The sequence below is a fragment of the Macrobrachium nipponense genome, chromosome 7 (genome assembly GCF_015104395.2).
Source record: "Macrobrachium nipponense isolate FS-2020 chromosome 7, ASM1510439v2, whole genome shotgun sequence".
Classification (NCBI taxonomy): Eukaryota; Metazoa; Arthropoda; class Malacostraca; order Decapoda; family Palaemonidae; genus Macrobrachium; species Macrobrachium nipponense.
In genome coordinates this window covers 86835500-86861244 of record NC_061109.1, presented here as the reverse complement: position 1 = coordinate 86861244, position 25745 = coordinate 86835500, and the positions used below count along the sequence as shown (strand labels likewise).

General features: G+C 37.5%; 1 protein-coding gene across 1 annotated transcript in view; it reads right to left on the bottom strand.

Moving 5' to 3' along the window:
* The window catches only part of LOC135217638 (spectrin beta chain, erythrocytic-like), a 310746-nt gene that overhangs the window by 61074 nt on the left and 223927 nt on the right, over positions 1-25745 (bottom strand). The window contains exon 4 of the mRNA XM_064253604.1: positions 1315-1431. Coding sequence (XP_064109674.1) covers positions 1315-1431 — 117 coding nt within the window. The remainder of the gene's footprint in view (positions 1-1314; positions 1432-25745) is intronic.

Sequence of the window (25745 nt, the reverse complement as noted above, 5' to 3'; positions counted from 1 at the left end):
ACTGGATAAAATAAATTTGGAAAAAAAAGACATGTCACGTTTATTTCCAAATCTGGTTCATGAACAGTAAATAATGACGTGCTTGAAGGTTTGTATGCATACTGTCTCAGCTAAACTGAATGCATCATAAAGAAGACTCGAAAAACCTAGAACTTAAAAGTTCTTAACCACATAATGTTAATAAACTTTAAATTAAATTTATAACATTATGCATGTCTAACGGATATAACAAATGTCTTGTACTGAGGACGTTTAAAATCTTGAGTTCCGAGCCATAATAAGTAAATAACTATCAACTGCCAAATTCAGTTTGTTATACAACAACTGGCCTCAGTAGCACAAGTTCTTGTCATGCAAACAACTCACAGAATTAAACTATAATTAACAACAAAATATTAATAACTTTTAAATATGAATCTAATGTGCATAAGTCTCTCTCTTCCGGAAGCACTTGACACTGACTGATCTGTTTATGTACTTTAGCGTAGCTATGGTAACCGACAGAAATAGTCGTGGATAAAGCCCAACCAAAGTAGTATACAGAATAAGTAATATACCTTGGCCACAACGAAAGCTTTTATTCCGCCGTCTCTCAACCAGAGACGTCGGTGGAGGTACATCTGTTCAAACTTCAAACGTCAACCATTTAGTCTATGACTCATAAAGGTCGTTAAATACTAAAGGGAGAGTCCAAACGCTTTATAGGCTGAAGATAGGGTCTTATGTCAGACCTTCCGTTGGCGGTGACGGGATGCATTCCTGAGTATGGCGTGCCCGCCGTGATATCGTGAAATATGAGAGAGAGAGAGAGAGAGAGAGAGAGAGAGAGAGAGAGAGAGAGAGAGAGAGAGAGAGAGAGAGAGAGAGAGCATATGAAAACTTTTTAGTTATTACATTTATCACGTGAAAAGGTTTTATTTCAGTTTTGATGAACTAAGAAAGAAAGGAGACGGGGAGAGAGAGAGAGAGAGAGGAGAGAGAGGAGAGAGAGAGAGAGAGAGAGAGAGAGCATGAAAAAAAATTCCGTTTATTACATTTACTACGTGAAAAGCTTTTATTTCAGTTTTGGTGAACTAAGAAAGAAAGGAGAGAGAGAGAGAGAGAGAGAGAGAGAGAGAGAGAGAGAGAGAGAGAGAGAGAGAGAGAGAGAGAGAGAACTTGTATATAGACACATCTTAGTTCATTACATTTACTAAACAATTTGGTTTCATCACTTTTGATACACTAGAAGAGAGAGAGAGAGAGAGAGAGAGAGAGAGAGAGAGAGAGAGAGAGAGAGAGAGTAATCCCACCGTCCTCCTCCCTTCCACTCACCACGTCAATTTCGATCTCCTGGATCTGGAACCTGAGGATGATAGTCCAGATGAGACCGAGGATCAGACGGGGGTTTCCGTCCACGATGTCTTCGGCTCCAATACTCTCCAGGCGCACCTGAGGATGGAAAAATAATTCCCAGGTTAATTCCATGATTATTAGGGGCTCGACTGAGATGACATGTTCCCGAATTGGAAATGAGTACTGAATAAATGTATCAGTACACTCTTATGCACATCCAATATATATATATCTATATATATATATAATATATATATATATAATATATATATATATATTCTACACACTATATATATATACACACACACACACACACACATATATATATATATATACATATATATATATATATATATATATATATATATATATATATATTTTACAATTCCATTTATCATTATCATATTTAGAGTTCATTGGCTTACCAACCCAAAACCCTAAAGATCAGGGAATCAAACTAATCAAAATTGCATAAATAAACCAAATAAATTAAAACCGTTGAACCACTTCAAATTTCCCGCCATCATAAACCACCCCTCCCCCACCCCACACCAACCAATTCCTCCGGAGAGACCTGAAACTGCTTCAAAATCGATGCAATAAAGTTAATGCGTAAGAACCATGACTCGTCGAGAAAAAGGACTTGAATTCTTGTCGGGTTTTGCAACGTCATATCCTAACGAAGGAAGGCGTGCGTGGGCGTGGTCCAATGAGAAGTGGGCGTGGCTTCACTTCCGCTGGATTCTATTAAGAGGAGTTGAAGAAAAGCGTCGTTTACCTTCGAGCTGCTCAAACTTTAGTTTCTTCAATGACTATACATTCTTCATTTGTTTAATTTTTACACTATCCTTTTTTTTTTAAAGTAAGCATGGAAAGATTTATTATTTAGAATCAGAGGTCTGAGTACGAAAAATATAACATCACCCCAAAACATTCTTGGGAACTGATCCTAAATATATAAGAAGAAATAGTTGGACGTGCATCAAAATTTCATCTTAAAATATACGATTGCTAAGAAATAAAAAAATAAAATAAAATATACGATTTTTCATTTCTACAGACGACTTATCTGCGATTCAGTTTCATTGTCTGTTAGCTCATCATACGATCTAATAGTACAATGTCAGTTAGCTCATCATACGATCTAAAAGGACTTCAATTACTTATGCAGTTCGTCTTTAGACAAAAAATAAATAAATAAATAAATAAAAAAACTGCGCGTGGGTAGACCCCCTTATCTCATGACCTTAAATTTGTCAGGGCGCGACAAAACCGTAGTCAGTGCGTTATATCAAAGCCCGAAGATATGAAACTTTCAACTGTGCTAAAAGTATTAATATTTGAGCGCAATTAAAGTACTTAGTTACTTATAAAAAGGTAAAATATTTTCCTGCCAAACTTAAGATAAGGAGGCTTCTGTAATTCCCAAAACTGAGAAATGGCACTTTTTATCATGTGTGTCACATCAAGTGATGAAAATAGGTCGGAATTAAGATATCTGCATATTTAAAATTATTCCTGATTATTCTGAATTCTCAATTCATCAAATCTGTCTCACATTCCCGAGTATGACCAGTCATAACCCAGATAACCTGATACAACTGACAGGAGATTCTAAGCAGGTCAGACCTGGAACCGACAGCAGAAATTCCACAGTATGGGTCCATGCTCTCTCTCTCTCTCTCTCTCTCTCTCTCTCTCTCTCTCTCTCTCTCTCTCTCTCCCCACGAATGTATATTTAGTGAAATAACTGCGAAAACTATAAACGTATCTAGTTAATTCCAAAAAAATCCCAGTCTTCGATAAAAAAAAAGAAAAAGATTAACAATTCATCTTCACAAAACAGCAAACACGTCCAAACAATGAGCTCTCTCAGCCTACTCGTTCTTTAAGTATTTATTTACTTCCATTTTACGACTAACTTCCTGCTCCTAAGGAGCCATTGTGGCGTTATTAATACCCAAAGAGTTAGATAAATGAGGCCTAATTTACTGGCAGAAGAGGGCAACTCTCTCTCTCTCTCTCTCTCTCTCTCTCTCTCTCTCTCTCTCTCTCTCTCTCTCTCTGAGCCTGCAAATAACAAGAGCCTGAATATTTACGAGCTAAAACACCACCAAGCACCTTCTCATTAGCAGTGCGCATTACCCATTTATCAAATGACCTAGTGGACCCCGGTCTGACCTACATCCATTGAAGCAATGACCACCGTCTGGACAAACTGGTTTTCACATTGCTGTAATTCTTGTTTCTTCTTCTCTCTCTCTCTCTCTTTTTTATTTCTTAACCTGAATATGCCGGCCGTTATAACAATAGGTGGCTACTTCTCCTCCTCCTCTGCATGACGCTTCGTTCATGAAAATGTAAAGGATGCTAGTTCAAAAAGATATGTATGTTTGTACTGATCAATATGGATTGATTAATTATGTAACTATATGATCAAGAAAAATCTATGGCTGCTTGTCAAATGGAATTAATCTCCACTTTAGGACGGCAGTGGTATTTGCTGCTAGGAATTTGATTTCAAATACATTTTTTTCTAAGAAACAACGAAAAATACGTCTTACAAGGAAACGTAATGAAAATATCTTATAAATAATAATAATAATAATAAAATAATAATATAATATAATTAATAAACATATGGAAACAATACATAGCACTACACCCAAGAGCAAATACGGACAGACTATACATAACACGAAAGGAAGGAGGGAGGGGACTACTAAGCATAGAGGACTGCGTCAACATAGAGAACAGAGCACTGGGGCAACATATGAAAACCAGTGAAGACGAGTGGACCAAGAGTGCATGGGAAGAAGGACTAATAAAAGTAGACGAAGACCCAGAAATATACAGAGACAGGAGAAAGACAAGCAGAACAGAGGAATGGCACAACAAACCAATGCACGGACAATACATGAGACAGACTAAAGAACTATCCAGCGATGACACGTGGCAATGGCTACTGTCGGGAGAGCTCAAGAAGGAAACTGAAGGAATGATAACAGCGGCACAAGATCAAGCCCTAAGAACCAGATATGTCCAAAGAACGATAGATGGAAATAACATCTCTGCCATATGTAGGAGGTGCAATACGAAAAATGAAACCGTAAACCACATAGCAAGCGAATGTCCGGCACTTGCACAGAACCAGTACAAAAAGAGGCATGATTCAGTAGCAAAAGCCCTCCACTGGAGCCTTGTACAAGAAACACCAGCTACCTTGCAGTCAAGATATATGGAATAAGTGGTACGAGCACCAACCTGAAGGATTGATAGAAAACGATCAGGCAAAGATCCTCTGGGACTATGGTATCAGAACAGATAGGGTGATACGGGGAAATAGACCAGACGTGACGTTGATTGACAAAATCAACAAGAAAGTATCAGTCATTGATGTCGCAACACCATGGGACACCAGGGTTGAAGAGAAAGAAAGGGAAAAAATGGATAAGTATCAAGACCTGAAGATAGAAATAAGAAGGATATGGGATATACCAGTGGAAATTGTACCCATAATCATAGGAACACTAGGCACGATCCCAAGATCCCTGAAAAGGAATCTGGAAAAACTAGAGGCTGAAGTAGCTCCAGGACTCATGCAGAAGAGTGTGATCCTAGAAACAGCGCACATAGTAAGGAGGCAGGATGCAACCCGGAACCCCACACTATAAATACCACCTAGTCGAATTGGAGGACTGTGATAGATAAAAAAAATAATAATAATAAAATAAAAATAAATAATAATAATAATAATAATAATAATAATAATAATAATAATAATAATACTCTTTTAGTGTTTTATTGGGAGGAATACGTCAGACTCACAAGTGGTTTAACTCTTACTTGTTCGTTTGTTTGTATTGTGTTTTACGTTGCATGCAACCAGTGGTTATTCAGCAACGGGACCAACGGCTTTACGTGACTTCCGAACCACGTCGAGATACGTGAACTTCCAACACCAGAATTACATATCTCTAACCCCTCAGCGGAATGCCCGAGAATCGAACTAGCGGCCACCGAGGAGGCAGGTCAAGACCACATATAGATCACGCCACTGAGGCACTCTTAACTCTTACTGACCAAGGTTCATTTCTAATGCCAACGACAGCAGCTCTGCCAAATGTATCTTTACGAGACGACCATTGGGAAATGAGGAAACCAGAAAGCAACGTCTTGACCGTTCGCAAAATTCATAACAATCACCCAAGCACTCTTAAATGAACGGAAGAATAAAGAAAAACGACCAAACAGCGTTCAGCCAAATCTAAACCCTCGAGACTCAGGATGCGCGGGCGGCTTAAGACGACAAAGCAGCAACGTCAGTTTGCAAAAGAAGTCATGCGCCTTGCAAAGTAGGAATAGAAGAAAAAGGTGGGAAGGGGAAGTTTGCAATTACAAGGCGTCTCGCTGGAACAGAGAAGAATGATGGATTGATAGGGAGAGAAATAAAACTGACGGATCGATTTATGAAAATTAGGCTACAAGGCCAAACGGTGGGGCAATTCTTTCAGCCATTCGTCGGCGCTTAAGGTGAAGAGAGAGAGTTGGAGTGGTTGGACAGAAGAAGATGGAAGAAAGGAAGCAGGAAACAGTGATAAAATAAAAGGTTAAAGAGTGGACGCAGCCAGGGGCCTTAGGAGTATACATAGAAACGCACTCGGTGCATCTTAACCTACCCTAAGAGGTACAATGCGACAAACCTTCAGTGAATGCCTGCAGTGCACCACATGATGTGCACCCATGGCACTACTACCCTCTTACTAAGAAGAGATCCGAGGGAGGACGGAGGAAGGTTCACAGCTAATAACGCTCTTTTCTTCTCCCACCACTTAACATACCGCCCGCCCAAGTCAGTCCTCTCCAACTGTATTTATTTGCCCACGTGTCCCAAGGACTGCAGTAGGGTACTCTGGCCTGGCGCTGGAGAAAGGCGACTAATAATCTACGGCCCCCCCCTTTCGCGAAAAAAAAAAGGGAGATTCTGAGAGATCGTCTCTTATAATAAACAATAACATTCGCTCTTGAAGAGTCCTTTAGGTGCTGTATTTCACGGCGCCTTGGTCTTGGAATGAAATGCCAGCCTGACGCCAGAGCATAATTTGAGGCCAGTCTGAATATTTTAGGAGTCTTCCAGTAAGGGAAATTAAAGAAATTATTAAAAGACACAGAAACATGCCTTCGTTTTACCTCGTCCGTAATGAGAACATACCACAAGTGAAACGAGGTATGGTGTTTCGATTATGATAGTCTTATTATTATTATTATTATTATTATTATTATTATTATTATTATTAGTTATTATTATTATTATTATTATTATTATTATTATTTCTCAATAAGAAAACAATAATTAGAAAAATGGAAATAAATTGAGAACCTTTACAAAATTAACGCAGCTGAGGCACCAATCACTTTTAATAAAAATGTTTAAAGAGGGTTTACTTCCAGCATATTATTATTATTATTATTATTATTATTATTATTATTATTATTATTATTATTATTATTATTATTATTATTATTATTATTATTATATTATTATTATTATTATTATTATTATTATTATTGGGAAAAACTCCATCGCGAGAGTATATATATAATGTTCTAAGAGGTCCACAATAATAAAAAAATGTTGCAAATTCGTGTATAATTCAAAAACCCTTTACAAAGCTTTCGAATCCATCCCTGGGTTCATCTTCAGTAAAAAAAAAAAAAAAAACAAGTAATAAAAAATATAAAAATATAAAAAAAGGTTAGAAAGCTTTGTAAAGGGTTTTTGAATTATACATGAACTCGCCACATTTTTTATTATTGTGGACCTCTTAGAACATTATTATCATTATTATTATCATTATCCTTATTATCATTATTATTATTATAAATTCAAGCTTCCAAAGAATAGTGTTCATCTGAAAGTAGTAACAGAATTTAATAGGAAATACATAATAAAGAGATCAGTTATTAAAGAAATCAATTAACAATAATGAGATATAATTGTTAACAAATACATATATGTAATTGTAAGTAAATTATATTTTACAATGAGTAAAAATTGATGAGTAAATAATATACAAAAATAAAGAGGATCACAAATTAGCATAAATCATGCCCCTATCAGGGCATCCCTGATAATCACACATAATGAACCGATCAGGGCATTCATTGATACTCTTAAGTATCACAAATTCTCATCCTTTTTTATACCAAAAATCAGTGATAACTATCAATCTCGATACTTCATTCAGAAAACATGATACGTTGTGAAACGAGACTTTTAATTCTTCAAGTGTCCGTACCGATAAAACATTGAAATATAGAAGGGTTCCAGGTTAATACGTGATAACGAAGGCAAGGCCTTATGAATCGTGACTATTTATTTTTTTTTTTAGAATTCCAAGAAATATCTTCACATAAATATGGCCAACTCAAAATAAAATTAGCTGTTGCAAAAAAAAAAAAAAAATACTTCATCTTCCGAGTTACACAATGCAAAACAGATAATAAAGTTCTTGATAGAGCTTTAAATAATATAATCGTATATGCATGTGAAATGACGAAATCCTTTACACATACTCTATGTACATATGTATATGACACTATATATTTACAATATACGATGTAAATATATATATATATATATATATATATATATATCATATATCATATCATGTTATATCTATAATATATACATATATATGTATACATATACATTATTATAAAATCACCTACATATAACCCACAACAACAACAAAAACAAAAATTCCAACAACCCAAAGAAATAATCGCTCTGAAGAAGCCACTGCTACGACTACCACCAGCATGCTTGGAGAGAGAGAGAGAGAGAGAGAGAGAGAGAGAGAGAGAGAGAGAGAGAGAGAGAGAGAGAGAGATTCTTGCAACGTGACTGATCAAAATCTTTCAACAAGTCTTCATTGCATGCCAACCTTCAATTCGTCCTTTTCAAATTGCGATTTGTGATGCCCCCTTTTTTTTGTGGACTAATATAACTCGAATAGCGAACGGTTCAAATCCTTTTGATAATGGGCAGAGAATACGGAGAATGAGGAAAAGAAAAGATTACTAAAGAGGTGGGATCAGATGCAAATGGTACAGAGTAAAGCTGGAGAAAATAATAATATGGTACACAGGAATAATGAATAATGCATCTCCAAGTGTCCAACACAGGAACAAGAACGAAAATAATGATTATAAACAAGGCAAAGAATGTTTTTTTTTTTTAAACTTCTTACCTTCAAAGAGAGAGAGATTTGTGAGAAATACAACAAAGTAAGAAAAAAAATATATAAAAATAATGGACGTAAAATCCAGAATAAACAAAAACAAATGAAACAAAATACTTTCCAAGGCAGAGACAGACAGACAGACAGACAAATTGAAAGGCATAAAAGTTAAAAATATCTGACAGTCTTCACCAGTAAATAAATAAATAAATAAATAAAAAAGGGACAAGCGCCTAACACAACAGGGTTACGTAACATACACATGAGAGTGAAGAGGATGAGAGAGAGTGCAGAAGAGAGAAAGAGAGGAGAGAGGAAAGGCGAGTATGCTGGTTGGGGGGCGGGCGGAGGGGGGGAGGTAAGGGCCAGGGCGTGAGGGATATCCCGGGTTTAAGGAAGAACCCGATCGTCGCAGGAGGGAGGAGGAAAGGACCTTTGTTAATAAGGAGCAGGCGTAATCTACAAAATCGGTATTTTAAACAAGCGAAGATGCAAGAAAAAGAACAGGCCTCCGGGCCGGCGACAGGACCGGCCCCCCCCCCCGCCCCCCCCCCACCCCCCCTCCGCTCTTGTTGCTTTTATTCTTGGATGCTGTATTCTTTTAAGTTGTTTTGCTGTATTTTTAAGAAGAACAAATTGTCGTCCTTGAATTTACCTTCGCAGTCTGATTTATTTTTGGGAAGTTATGCTCGCTATATTTCTTTCTGTCTCCAACGTTGTACTCTCTATTCGAAACTTCACTTTTTTGAATTGACAGGGTGTACCTTCCGTTTAAAGCTTTGCCATAGTCCTGTCAAAATCCTTCTCCTTCAGATGTATTACTTTTTATCGAAGTTATGGCAAAGACCTGTAGTTCCATTCAGCTGTGTAGAATCATTCTGGAAGTTACAGCGTGCAATTATTTTGAATAGCTGAGGCAGTATTCTTTCAAGTTCCAAGCTGTATCCCCAAAGTTGCAGCTGCAAGCTTCAGACGTATTCTTGGAAGTTGCATTCTTTGAGAGAATGTTTCAAAACAAGTTACAAAAACCTGGGATGCCCTTTTTTAAAAGTAACATCCTTACAAAAGGCCAATTATTTGATAGTTTTTTAAAATGGTGGGGTTCATTGTCAGAGCATCGTAAATTAGGAAAATGGAATTCTGGTCTAAACCGGTACAAATAGACACCTTTCTGGGTGATTAATTTTCAAAGCCACGTCAATTACGAAAAAGGATTTCTGGTCTGAACCAGTGCAAAACAAGACATCTTTACTTCTGATAAAATATGATGTACCACGTGATTAGTTCATTAACAAAAAAAAATAAATGCCTTAGTTCAAATTATTGACTCGGTGCGATCACAAAACACAAGCCCCCGGTTATACCTGGGGAAAATGGTTACACATAGGCTTCCCAAATTGAAAAGACAAGTTTTAAAAAAATATATATCGAAAACCTTGAACAAACTCAAATGTTTCCATCATAAAAAAAAAACTGTCATCTTTAAAGTTGCAGCCTATTCCTTCAGACTGGTATTATTGAACGGTTGCAGCTGTAGACCTCCATTCCTTCAGATCTGCTGAGTCTACTGAAGTTACAGCTGCATTATTTGAAGCTGAGGCAGTATTCTTTCAAGTTCCAAAGCTGTATTCCCCCCAAAAGTTGCAAGCCTTGCAAGCTTCAGGAGCGTCATTCTTGGAAGCTTGCATTCTTGAGAGGAAGAATTGTTTTCAAAACAAGTTACAAAAACCTGGGATGCCCTTTTTTAAAAGTAACATCCTTACAAAAGGCCAATTATTTGATAGTTTTTTAAAATGGTGGGGGTTTCATTTGTCAAGAGGCATCGTAAGTAAATTAGGCAAATTGGAAATTTCTGGTCTTAAAACCGCGTACAAAATAGACACCTTTCTGGGTGATTAATTTTCAAAGCCACGTCAATTACGAAAAAGGATTTCTGGTCTGAACCAGTGCAAAACAAGACATCTTTACTTCTGATAAAATATGATGTACCACGTGATTAGTTCATTAACAAAAAAAAATTAAATGCCTTAGTTCAAATTATTGACTCGGTGCGATCACAAAACACAAGCCCCGGTGGTTATTACCTGGGGAAAAACAAATGGTTACACATTCAGGGCTTCCCTAAATTGAAAAGACAAAAGTTAAATTTAAAAAAAATTTATATATCGAAAACCTTGAACAACCACTCAAAATGGTTTTCCATTCATTAAAAAAAAAATAAAAAAACTGTCATCCAGGATGAAATGAATGTAATACAAGAACAGACCTTGTAAACAAAACGGCACCGTTTATCGAGCCAACCCCCCTCCCCCTCACCCCCACCTCCAAAAAAAAAAGGAACCGGCAGGAAATCCCCCTCAAAAGTTAAAACTTCTGTTTTCGATTTACCTAGGAAAGACTTCGCCAGGGGCGTAGGAGGAATGAAGGAAATCAATAATGGAGAAGATAGAGAAAGGAGAACGGGAGAGAGACGAGAGATGAGAGAGAGAGAGAGAGAGAGAGTTAGGGTGGTAGCGAAGGCGCAGACGATACCCAATTGGGAATTTGTTACCGATTAGAGGATGGTGAAGACAAAATAGGGAAGGTGAAAGGAAAGTTTCAGGTATGAGCAAAGGATTTGTAAGAAGAAGGCGGATTCGGAACGCCAGTTGTCCACCCTCCCCCACCTCCCCCCCACAAAAAAACAAGGCCAAGTTGCAAAAAACAATACAATTACTCTCTTCTCTCTCTCTCTCTCCTCCTCTCTCTCTCTCTCTCCTCTCTCTCTTCTCTCCTCTCTCCTCTCTCGGGTTCGAGGGATTTAAACGGGAGCTATTTGCAACATCTATAAAAGTTTGTGACGATTTAAACATCACGCGCTGTTAAATCACCTGTCTAGCATTTATTAACCATAAACCCGCGAAACAGGATCAATCACTCCAACATCCGAATGCAGAGAGAGAGAGAGACGGAAGGAAGAGAGTAAGAAGAGAGAAGGAAGACGAGAAGAAGACGACGGACGGAAAGACTGAGGAGACGGGAGTAAGAGACTTAATTGAAAAGATTCATCGATACTGCAAACACTGCAAAGATCAGCGAGCTACTATTCAAAGGAAATACAAGATCTACAGAAAATAAAAATAAAAAAAAAAACCTTTGTTTATGCTAGACGGAAGAGGCAGAACGAACGTTCGGAGACGACCGGAGATGATGATCGAAGAGAAGAGGAGAGAGAGAAGAGAGAGAGAGAGCTAATTTTTTGAGAATCATCTAATTGCAAGACCTGCAAATAACAAGAAACTCAGTCGAGCAAAGCACATAAAATAAAAGAAACTATGAAGGACCTAAATCTAAATTAAAAACTTTTGACTTTCTTGTTTGGAGCAGAGAAGAGAGAGAGGAGAGAAACCGTTTTTCCGAATTACTTGAGCAAACGAAATGTTACTTTAAGGACTTTCTTCGACCCAAAGAAATATGTGTGGGAGCTTAGGAATAAGACACTTCAATATGACTTATTGGTCAACTTTTTGTAATGCGTATTAAAACTAAATTTTTTTAATGTATTTTTAACAATCATTCTACATTACAAAAGCCTTTCGCAAAAGACTTAACACTACAAAGGCTAAAAAAGAAATAAATAAAAAACAACAAACTAAACAATAACAAATATTAATTCCTGGTCTTGCGACGCGAACATTTTAAGATGTAAGTTCATGATTACGACAATTTTTTTTTTTTTTTTTTTAATTTTTGTTTTTTTCAATTTACAAACACATAGAAAAATAATAAGAAAACTAAAAACTTGTATTCATAAATATACGAACATCATTCAAGAATCTTTGGAAAAAGTCTGGAATAAAACTGAAGAACCTTTGAAAGCGTAGAAACATCATGGAAAAGTCCGGAATAACATTGAAGAACCTTTGAAAACGTAGAAACATCATGAAAAAGTCTGGAATAACACTGAAGAACCTTTGAAAAACTCGTAGACATTGAAGCCAAAATGAAAAGTTCCGAATAGCAATGAAGAACCTTTGAAAACGTAGTGAAACATTACGAAAAAGTCTGGAATAAAGATCAAAGAGCCAGTGAAAAGTTAAGAGAGAATAAGACATGACGAAAAACAGTCTGGACATAAAGTACTTCCATGGAGTGTAGGATTTCACCGCAGAGCAATAGGATTATGTATAACCTTTGCGGTCCAGATAATAGCTGGAAACTGATCTACCAGCGGAATGGAGACATCAAATCTTTGGAAACTGAATCCGACTTCAAGGAAAATGAAATCTTGATGTGATTTCTACCACAATTGCGCCGACCCAGAAATAGACAGGAGTGTCTTTGTATGGTGTGGGATGAAATACCATAAATAAATAAATAAATAAATAAATAAATAAATAAATAAATAAATAAATAAATAAATATGTATATGTATATAAAGGAAACCTATTCACGAAAGAGAAGATATTTATTAAAATATACTAATGAGAGGCAATTATCTTTTTTTTTTGTCAATTGGGAGAAATGTCTGTCAAGACATAATAGAAACAAATAAAATGCACGAATAAAAACGTAAACAATGAGAGAACCAAAAAGCCCTCAAGGTTTCTTCTCCAATCTCGCTGTGGATTCAGGTTTCATCTACGGTATATCAAAAGTCTCTCTCTCTCTCTCTCTCTCTCTCCTCTCTCTTCTCTCCATCTCTCTCTCTCGCCCTCTCTCTCCTCTCATCTCTCTCCCTCGCAATCTCTCTCCTGTTAACTTTCGTACTTTTGTGTTGGTTTCGACTTTAAGAAAGAAAGTCCACCTTCCTCTCTCTCTCTCTCTCTCTCTCTCTCTCTCTCTCGTCTGCTCTCTCCGTCTCTACTCTCTCTCTCTCTCTCTCTCTCTCTCTCTCTCTCTCTCTTCTTCTCTCCTCGTCGGCTCCCCAATGCGTAAAGGCATCAGCCTGGCTTCACGAAATGTGTAATCTTTCGATGTGATTGTTATCTCCGGTGAATAGAATAGAAACAAGAGCTGACCGACATCTTCACATATTTCATACGAAGAGTTTTCCAACTACAGAGACTAAGAACGCAAAAGACGAGAATATAGTGAATTTATGTGATGATTCAATTGTCCCTAAGACCTGATATTCGATTACTAAATAATGTGCACAAATCATTACGCAAAACACCAAAACAAACTTCTAACACACAAAAGGATCATTCGATGAGTGAATTCACAGCTAATTACATGGTCAATACCTATAGCGGTTATATACTTAAATTACCTACTTACACGTAAAAGCAGTTATTTCATATTATAAAAGAATCTCTCTCTCTCTCTCTCTCTCTCTCTCTCTCTCTCTCTCTCTCTCTCTCACATGCCTGTCGCAATCGTAGTCCCAAACCTCGGTTTGCATAAGACTGCACTCGTATTCAAGATACTAAATATATCCAGTGAAAAATATTTACGAGAGAGAGAGAGAGAGAGAGAGAGAGAGAGAGAGAGAGAGAGAGAGAGTTACAAGGATTAGGATGTCTCAAAGACTTGTTAGTCCATCCGAGGAGACATCGTGCGCTCACTTATCTTTAGGAGCAGGTTTTACTGTTCATTCACAGTGTCTTAATGAGAGAGAGAGAGAGAGAGAGAGAGAGAGAGAGAGAGAGAGAGAGAGAGAGAGAGCAAAGCCTCCTTCTCGCTATTCAAACAATCATCATCCAACGCCGACGAGATTTTCACCGTTTTAAGGAGCCCCTATTATCCCGCAGAAGACAACAGAGAGACTTGAACTCTGGAAGCACAAACCGTAAGGTATATATCACCCACAAAGGAGACGATTTAAAGAACCGGGTGATTTTCCGAAAAAAGAGACAACCTCCTCCAAGTCATCCGCTCATGCAAAATGGGTCGGGAATTGTTCCTGCTGCTGCTGTTTTGCTCTGAATGTCTGGAGGACGTCTTTGGAGAACGTCTTTCGAGGGCAACGCAGCGACGCCGTGACGTGTCAAATTGCGATGGACAACTTTTGTTTTCCGAGATACCACGCCTCCTACGCGATTTCCACAAGGAAGGAAGGAATTCGCTTTTGGTTAAAAAATGAATATACAATTTTGCAAAAATTAATCCAATCTTTTAAGATGAATTCAATTTTGTAAAATAAATGAATATACAATTTTGCAAAAAATGAATCCAATCTTTTAAGATGAATTCAATTTTGTAAAATAATTGAATATACAATTTTGCAAAATATGAATCCCAACTTTCAAGATGAATTAGCTTTTGTATATAAATGAATATACAATTTTGCAAAAAAATTAATCCAATCTTTTAAGACGAATTCGATTTTGTAAAAGAAATGAATATACAATTTTGCAAAAATTAATATGAATCCAATTTGTTAAGATGAACTCAATTTTGTAAAAATAAAAATCAACTAATTTTTGTAAAAAAAAAAAAATAATTGAATTTTGTAGAAAAAATTAACATTTTGAAACAAATTAGTTAAGTTTTTCTTAATTAATACAATTTTGTACAAATTAGTTCAATTTTGCAAAAATAAATATAATCTCTTAAAAATAAATTCAAATGCAATCTTATAAAATTGAATTCGATTTTGCAAAAATAAATGTAATCTTTTAAAAATGAATTCAATTTTACAAAAAGATATTCAATTTTATAAAAACGCATCTAATTTTGTCGAAATGATTCTAATATTGTAAAAATAATTTCACTACTGTAAATGGAAAAATGTCACACTTGCATAATAACTAAAACATCTACTAAAGTATCCAAACTAAGTCTGGAACTTACTTATTCCACGAAAACCTTAATAATATGATGTTAAAAAAAAACAAAAAAAAAACTTTAGCAACCATACGATGGACACCTCACACTAATTTAGCATCACAAGCTATACTATTCTCCCCTTGCACCAGTTAACGCTCAGGTATGACCAAAAGCCTTTCCGAAATCAGAGTCAGTGTTGACGTGAATACAGGTACTTTAGGCTGACGCACGCACGCACGCACACAGACACGCACATCAGCGGCCCAGATAGAGATGGCAATTATCCTCTGACCATTCAGCTCAAAGAGGCTTCGGCTCGAGTTCCCCAAGCTTCTTCCTGAACTCCATTCTGCTATTCAGAAGAGCAACCCTATTCGTATGGAACAATCCTACCACAGGGGCCAGTGACTATAAATTCAAATTATTATTATTATTATTATTATTATTATTATTATTATTCAGAAGATGAACCCTATTCTTATGAAACAAGCCCATCACAGGGTACATTGACTTGAAATTCAAATTATAATAATAATAATAATAATAATAATAATAATAATAATAATAATAATAATAATAATAATAATAATAATATGAACATGTTTTGTTAAAGAGGATGGCAGCATCAGTGGAATTGATTTTATTTATGGTCTTTTCAATTCTTCTTCTTATTCTCTTCTCATCAGAGGGGCCTAACTTAGAATTCAAGCTTCTAAAACTATGCTGTTCATCTGAAAGAAGTGACAGAGGGCAAGAGGAAATGCAGAAAGAAGATATCAGTTATAGAAAAAATTAATGAATCAGCACATTAATAAATACATGAAAACGATACATAAATAAACTATGAAAGCTGACATCCCCAATATACGCACTACAAACCATAAGTAATTAATCAAGTTGCAAAAGCCTTCGTAAAAGATTATGCCTTTCATTCGTCTTCCTATAAGGCACTCGTCGTTGCGACGCCAGCGAGAACTCATTAATCGATCAATGCTATAATGCAGCATGGCCTTCATACGAATTCACACTTCACAAGAGTTATGCCCAGGTGCTGCTTGCATAGATAGATGACTGATACTGATAAGAACGCCAAAGGAGCGCTTGACTCAATCTGATATGCTTCAGCCGGTCACTCAAGATTTTAGCTTCTCTCTCTCTCTCTCTCTCTCTCTCTCTCTCTCTCTCTCTCTCTCTCTTCTTCTCTCTCTCCTCTCTCTCTCCAAAAAATCCGTACGTTATTTCTAACATGGCCCAGTTTGAGGCAATTGTGAATAAAAACTGGCAAAGTAAGATGATCGAGCATTTTTGGAACATTTTCTCTTGAGAGAGAGAGAGAGAGAGAGAGAGAGAGAGAGAGAGAGAGAGAGAGAGAGATTGTGAAATATAAAAAAGAAATATTTCTTTCGGAGGCAATTTCCTTAACTGGAAAGTCATAATAATCAAAGAATAGGCAACTACAGGATGTAATGTCTTTATAAACCAGCCCCCTTCTCAACCCCCTCCCACATCCCCCCTCCTTTTCCTCGGAATTCTTCATCTTTACTTCATACTTCTTATCTTGCTTTCTTCTTTATCATCAAATAATCCCACGCATTAGTTCTCTTATGCAGTCGAAAGTGCAATGTGGCAACTACATCACATCGTGACTTATAACAGCTTTCAACAGCTACACATTTATTATTATTATTATTATTATTATTATTATTATTATTATTATTATTATTATTAAAATGACGAACCCCTAATTGTATTGGGCAAAGCTACGTGTAGAGGCTATTATTTCGAATTCAAGCTTCCAAAGAATATGATGTTCATGTGAGGGAAGTTACAGAGGATTCTGGGAAAAATAATAAGAGGAGATTCGAGCTAGAAAGGATAAAAAAAGGTAAATTAATACAGATAAAAATATAAATAAATAATTGGCTTCGAATTCAAGCTTCCAGAGAATATGGTGTTCATATGAGAGAAGTTACAGAAGGTTATAGGAAATATATAAAGATGTGAATAATTTTTTAAAGGCGTATTGCCTTGGGCTAGCTGGACCATTTCGAGGTTCTAATTCCAGCACCATTTTTCAGGCGTCTCTTATTTCTTCATCACCTGTTCGTGAATGCCCGAATTCCACTACTTTTCCTCGCCCATGTTATACCAATCACCTGCTGTTGCAAGACGTCCCACAGACGAGCGAGATTCATATCAATATCGAAACCTCTCGAAAGTTCAATCGCAAACAAAAACAAGACGTTTTCTAAAATTAACTCTGAGCTCATCTAGCAATTCTGATAACAAAGAACATGAAGCCGCTCCACGCATCTCTCCACACACGCACACGCACACACACCGGCGAGAGAGAGAGAGAGAGAGAGAGAGAGAGAGAGAGAGAGAGAGAGAGAGAGAAGACTACAATATCCAGTACACATTATGAGAATTTAGTTAGGTTCGAGTTATGTATGAGAGAGAGAGAGAGAGAGAGAGAGAGAGAGAGAGAGAGAGAGAGAGAGACTGGTCTGTATCAGTGATGGAAAAGAATCACGTACGAAACCCATAATGCGGCCAAGCATGAATTCCTGGGTCAATGACTGGCTTTGCTTTGAAGGCGTTAGATACTGTTAAGGCAGGTATAAGGCAGGTATGAGGCAGGAAAAGGCCTTTTGGGTGTGACTGAGAGAGAGAGAGAGAGAGAGAGAGAGAGAGAGAGAGAGAGATTCTTATTCTGTTTATTAAAGTACTAACTGATAAAAAATTTTCACCAATCATCTAAACAATAGATATTCAAGATAAAGAGCCTGAATAAAAAATGGGGAAAAAATCTCAAACTAGAAAACGGAAAAGTTTAAAAAAATATAATACTGGAAAAAAGAACTGGAAAGCTTCTAAAAACCATTAGTTAAAAAAATAAAAGAGAAAAAGTTTCCAAAAAATAGAAAATATAAACAATAAAGTTACCCAAATATATCGAAAACATAAAAAAAAAAAAAAAAAAAAAAAAAACGGTTTCCAAAAAATAGAAAAAAAATAGTGTTACCCAAAATACTGAAAACATGGAAAAAAAGGTTTCCAAAAATATATAGAAAACAACAAAAAAAGTTACCCAAAAATATTGAAAACAAGGGGAAAAAAAGGTTTTCCAAAAACATAAAACAAAACAACAAGTTCCCAATAAATACAGAAACCATAAAAAAGGTCCCAAAAATAAATCACGAATCCAAAAAACAGAATACAGAGTCCCAAATATATATAAATCCCGAAACACTTCCAGAATCCTCTTAAGGAGGTCGACATCACCTGAAAGCTCTTCCACTGACTGAGAGCACAGAGGCACGTTGCACGCTGTCGGAAATGATGAGAGCAACTTCCCTGTACCGTGGGAATTTGCCATTAAAATGACTGCAAAATAGCAAGGAAAAAGCCTGGTGGAATTTCTCTCTCTCTCTCTTCTCTCTCTCTCTCTCTCTCTCTCTCTCTCTCTCTCTCTCTCTCTCTCTCTCGGGACGTCATTTCTCTGAATAAATCAAGGACAACACTGTCAATTCCAAATGTCTGACCTGACATTATGAGCCTCACTACAAGTTAATTAAGAAATAACGACTTATACACCACATATGGAATACCTCAGCGCCCTCTCTCTCTCTCTCTCTCTCTCTCTCTCTCTCTCTCTCCTCTCTCTCTCTCTCTCCCTCCTCTCTCTGACACTCGTTATACAGTATCAGTTTGTTCTGCAAACTCCTTATTGAATAACGAGAGTGAATCACCTACCAGCTCCCCACCCGCCCGCCCCGCCCCACCCCCAAAAACCGCCGATACCTCAAGAACAAACAAGGCCTGAAACAACAGCCCCGTTCTTAGACAATCAACGCTAACTGTTTCGCAGACAAAGGATCGCCCTGTGCTTTCATTGCATGCAAATGAATGCACGCCAGATGAGATTATCAGCTCGGGAGGCGAGCTCCTTTTTTCCTTCACTCACCTGTCAAGGCGTATCTGCAAACATCTGCAAGCATCTCCTGCAGTCACGAACACATCTGCAGGTTTCTGGTCTTGACAAGCATCGCAACTATTTTATTAATATTGTTATACGTACTACTAATAGCTATGGTAATAGTACTCTCATGAAAACTCTCAGCTTCATAAACTGCATCACTGCCACGCCCCCTTCCTCAAATCGGTTTCTTATTTTTAAAAAGCATCATCATCATTATTATTATCATTATTATTATTATTATTAGTATATTATTATTAACAGTAACAATAATAGTTAAAGTTTCATCTTGGCTTCATTAAACTCTTTAACTGCCACACCCTCTTTCACCCAAACATCGATTTAAACAATTAAATTTAAGAAAATTTCAACATGAATTTAAGAGCATAAATATCTATGCAACGCAATTATAATGCCAGTGTTCATATCTCAATATAACCTCTTTCAATTTTAGGTTATTCAACAAACTATATCCTGGTACCCGGCTGATACGATATCTAAGAAGAACAAGAAGAGAGGAGGGGAGGGAGGAGGAAGGGAGGAGAGGAGGAGGAGGAGGAGGAGGAGGAGGACCCTCTCTTAAACGAGTCCTGCTATATAGGACGGCTGCCTCATTTGAGTTAATCTAATATTGAGCCTTCTCAATATTCCTTATAATTTCTTTTCTCCTCCACGTAAATATTAACGTGGAAGGGAAAAGAACTATGAGGAAAATGGAGGAACATATAAAGTAACCTCAAATGATGCAGCCAACCTAATTAATAATAATAATATTCCACTAACAAGAGGAAAGAGAATATATGAAAATTAATTCAGTTTCTCAAGACCAACATCTGTCAAAACCGGAACTGCTGAGAAAAGCAAATCTGCAAGCAGAGAGGCCCGTCTGGAGCAAAGCTCTTTTGCACATGTGTATATACTCGAGGGTCTGGGTCATACCAGGACACACTGGCTCATACTCATTGCTGACCCTGCACCACGGTGCCCAGTAAGCGTAACTGAAAAAACGAAAACAACTCTTGGAGGTTTATTAAGTTTTCATTAATAATTTGCATTAGATACAAAGTTGAGAGGGGTATTAAACTGTGTAATATGGACTGTGTACAAAACGTATCCTTGCAAAATACATTATCTATTAATATATATATATATATATATATATATATATAGATATATATATAATGGTAACCAGACAATGGGGACAGAAAGTCCTTGAAATCTAATTGTTATTTTGAATAAAAATTTCCGTTAGATACCACCCTATTTAAATATGGTCTTATTACAAATATGTTTCACACGCACACATACATTTACATATAGTAACATTTATCTACTTCATCAACTAAAAATCAGACTTTCTGATCCAATTTATACACACCAACACAAACTGCACAAACAAATAAACAAACCCCACCTTTTGGGAACTTGGTAAACAAAAGGTACAACAGACTATATAATTCCTTTGGCATAAAACTGCCTCAATAAAGCCATTCACTAAAGCCCATCACATAAAAAGACTAATACGGATTAATGTTATAAATTCCTCGATCCTAAATATATATAGATAAAGAAACACTACATGAGTGACTCCGCAAGAAAAAGAAAGACTCCCTCAGAGCAATACTTGGGTAACACAGCCACAGTTCCTTTTTAGTTTCGCCAGACAGAAGAACGACATCGCAGGCAATTTCCTGTCCCACTTTGCACGGCCTCAAAGAACGCAACCCAAATGACGTCTGGAAGAGGAGAGAGAGAGAGAGAGAGAGAGAGAGAGAGAGAGAGAGAGAGAGAGAAGAGAGGAGAGAGGGTGTTTCCTAGTGAATATAAGGTGGGGCTGAGGGGGTGAGGTTTTCCTACTGAATATGAGAGAGAGAGAGAGAGAGAGAGAAAGTTTTCCTAGTGAATCTCATGGGTGAGAGAAAGGTTTTCTTATTCAATACGTGGAGAGTTTTTTAGAGAGAGAGAGAGAGAGAGAGAGAGAGAGAGAGAGAGAGAGAGAATAATCTTAATCAGGTTTTATTGCCCTAAAACCCAAAGCAAACCACAACGGCTGGTCTAATGTAATTACAGTACCCGTCCCTATCATTACACGCCCCCCCCCCCCCCCCACCCCCCCCCCCCGTGTTATTGTGCCCACGACACAAACACCACAAACATTTACAACAGCCATCGGTGTCATTCTGGGGGTGTTTGTGTCTGTGGTAGTGTCACCTCTGAAAAATACGTATCACGTGTCACTTTTGGGCACATAAACTGGATCGCAGTCATTTAAAAAACAATGTGTCCCTCATATCGAAGATAACAGAACTGAGTCATGAGGCTAACCAGTATTCAAGAAGATTAGCCATGCATGAATCAACCTCACAAACATCAACAACAACATATATATATATATATATATATATATATATATATATATATATATATATATATATATATATATATATATATATATATTTCTCAGGACATATAAAGATCGAATTAGAAGGGGGAGACAACAACTATATAAATATTGTACGTATACTCAATACACAATCACGTGTGGAACAGATATCCATTCATAAATCACTTCGGGATCGAACCCAGATCTTTCATTTGAGAGGCAAGGGCGCTACCGACTGAACCACACAAGCCAAAGAAGAAGATGGCACAAGCAGCGTTGCCATAAAAACTTGCTTCTCGAATGTGATTGTGGTATAAATCTAACAGTTAGATATCTTTTTTTTTTTCTTGGTTTGGAGACTGACCGGACATTCTAGTGACAAAAATGACTGAACTTTTACTGACCTCCACAATATAAACCTTTACTGTACCAACAAGTTCTCCAGTTGAGAAGTCGAGAAAGAAATGTCGTCAGAGAGAGAGAGAGAGAGAGAGAGAGAGAGAGAGAGAGAGAGAGAGAGAGAGGAGAACAACCCCTTTATTAAATTTAAAATATGCACAAGATTAACTGACCAACTCATCTTAAAAATGAAAAACACAAATGTTGAAGTTGAGAAAAAATTTCGTGAGAGAGAGAGAGAGAGAGAGAGAGAGAGAGAGAGAGAGAGAGAGAGAGAGAGAGAGAGAGAGAGAGAGAGAGAGAGAGGGCTGAATAATCTTTCCTTTAATAAAATAAAAAAATATGCACCAAACTGACTGACCAACCCATTTTAATGAAAAACCTCAAAAGTTTAACAGGAGTATAAAACACAACATGATTTGCAACTCGGTAATTGTACAGTAATGTAACCAAGACAGTTTTACTGCCATCTTCGCATCCCTTAAAAAGGTTAAGAAAAAAAAAATTACCCAAAAGGGAAGGCGAAAAAAAACATATAATTATCCATTCATAAAACATCGCCCAACTGTCGCCCGTGGTTTAATCTAAACCATTCCCCGCGACCTGTAGGCGTTAAAACGGCATTTGACATATTAATCATTTCATTCAGCCTCTTTCAACAGAACAGTCACGAAATAGATTATGTATGATGTTTCATTTCAAAATATTATGGATCTCTTCGGCGAGAATTTCATGAGATTACTCCCAGGGTTTGGGGATTAACTCGCCGGAGCTTTTTGTAAATTTTATATTGAGAGAGAGAGAGAGAGAGAGAGAGAGAGAGAGAGAGAGAGAGAGAGAGAGAGAGAGAGAGATTCTGTATATATCTCAAAAGGGGGTGACATTACTTGAAAATCGTAGTTTTCCTCAAAACAACTGACGGACAAAACAAAACAAAACACAACGACCTCCTCAACGGAAGGAACAAGCGAGCATCACCATCGTCAACAGGCATCACAAAACAATTAACGGACAGAAATGTCACGGCACCTGACATCTCTCTCTCTCTCTCTCGAGAGTGAGAGTGGGAGAGAGAGAGAGAGAGAGAGAGAGAGAGAGAGATTCTTCTTACGCGAACCTTACACGTGACGAGTAATAAGGGCCAGGAAGGAAGGAATTTCGAGTCGTTCACTTAAAAATACTGGGAGTGGGTGGATTGTGGATGGGTGACCTTTCCCTCCGCCCCATTCATTCTCGCGAATGAGCTGTGCATCAACATCCCTTTCTATTAATGTCATTCGCCCACGTGGATGGACGACTCATTCCAAACAGTCATAGGCGAATTATTTAACCGCCCAAGGGGGTGACAGTCTGAGACGCAACGCTACACCATTACATCAGTGACAGAGATGACAGCTGTTAGTTGCGAGATTTTACGTCATTGTCAGAGTATGAAAATCATTTATCATAACTAGTTGATGGTATATACCTCAGCCCTACGTGTAATACGAACCTGAAATTCATTATTCGTGACTGGTTAATGGCATAACTTAGCCTACATAAAAAAAACAAAGGCAACGCGAGTAAAAGCACAGAAAATATCCTTAAGAACTTGTGCAAGCACGTGATTGACGTCGGCTGATGTCTCTTAAACAAGGACCGCCCACAAAGCAGTGCATGAGAATGGGTGTGTGTCAGTCATGGAGAGGAGGAGAGGAGGAGGAGGAGGAGGAGGAGGAGGACGAGGAGGACGAGGAGGAGGAGGAGGAGGAGGAGGAGGAGGGAGGGAGGAGGAGGAGGAGGAGGGGGGTTGGTGTGGGAATGGAGGTGAAGGGGGAATATAATGAGTTCCGTGTAGGTGGGTTGGTTGTGGGGGGCGAGCCAAGGGAAAAAATAAAAGAGAGACCGGAAGGTGGTGATTACGATACCATTATCTACGGATATCCGTCAGCGATATCCCAGGACATTTGCAAGTTTCTTGTGGTTGTTGCACATGTCAAGTTGGACGCAAGATTCCCAGAAAACTAGAATCCAGAAACTGAATTTGGAAGCAACATTTTTCCTCTCAAAATATTCGTCACAGTTTTCGAGTTTTACCTCGTGTCTCAAGTTTGGTACTCCTTTGGGATCTATTTATTTATTTTTTTTAGGGGGGGGGTTAACTGGCCAAGTTCCTAGTCTCTCTTTACCTGGTTCTTAAGGAATGTGTTTATCACGTAATAATAATAATAATAATAATAATAATAATAATAATAATAATAATAATAATAATAATAATAATAATAATACAAAAAACCTTGTTCATTCTCAGACAAAAAAATTAGCTGATGAGTTTTGACGAATTTCCTGATCTCACTCGGAGAGACGCCATAAGGTTGGATTTACTTCCGACACAAACACAAAAATAAAAGCCAAAAAAAGAAGATAAAATAACCTCCATGTCGAGAACATGCTTGTTTTATCACTCTGCGTGTATTTTCACACATTCGGACAAAAATATTCCATCAAGCATCCGCAGACCTTAGCTTGATAAGCCATAATAACTCAATGAATTAACTTTTCATGCTTCATCTGATGAATTTTGTATATACGTAAAAAATACGATACTTGCAAAGGGGTGAGACATGGAAATACGGCAAGTCTTCGTTTCTGCAATGAACAGAGCTTTATCAAGACCTTGGTTTTGCCCACAAGACTCATACATTTTCGTGTATTTGACGAAATGAACATTGGGTCAAGTGCGATCTTGTAACTTCATAGCTAAGTTTAATAAGTTAAAACAATAGAGACTCAGATCAAATAACGTTACGTTGTTGTCGAAGGCTGCATGGCAAAGGTTTAAAGAGCTGTTTCACCAATACAAATGCTAAAAAATGCTGAGAGAGAGAGAGAGAGAGAGAGAGAGAGAGAGAGAGAGAGAGAGAGAGAGAGAATGGGGGGGGGGGGGGGGGGGGGGGGGGGGTGTCAACTCCCATTCTTGGTCGTAAATGTCACCAGAATTTCCATATGCAAACCAAGTGGAAAGGTTAAATGAACTTATTTTATTTTGTCTTCAGGGGTCAACCTCCCTTCAGCCCTTGTACTGATTCTCAAATCATTGTTTACAATGCATAATCTTATACAAAAACTTATAAATAATGAGTAAAGTATCAATAAGAACAATGATACATTGTCTCCCTAACGGAAATGTGAAAAAAAAATCTTCACAATCGAGCGCTATTATCGCAAAATTCCCATTCACATTGCAACATACATATGCATATACAAAACTCGTTCTACCCCCTGACAACAGACAAACAAACAACAAGACCAACAAGCAAGATCTCCCACCGATGGAACAAGATTCGGAACAGGTCAAGTAGAAGCGAAAGTGGGCGACCTTACAATCCGTAGATAATACATATGCGACCTCCCTCCTCCTCCTCCTCCTCCTCCTCCTCAGTCGATTTCGCTGTTGACAAAGGAGGCGAATGGTATTCCTCGAACTGAACTAATCTCTCTCTCTCTCTCTCTCTCTCTCTCTCTCTCTCTCTCTCTCTCTCTCTCTCTCTCTCTCTTTTTTAAAGTTCGTGGTGCTTTTTATAAATCCAACCAGAAGTGCTAAAATCCTCAAGGGGAATGTTCGAATTCTACTAGTAATGTTAAAATCTTATTACTCGGAATGCTAAAATCCTAC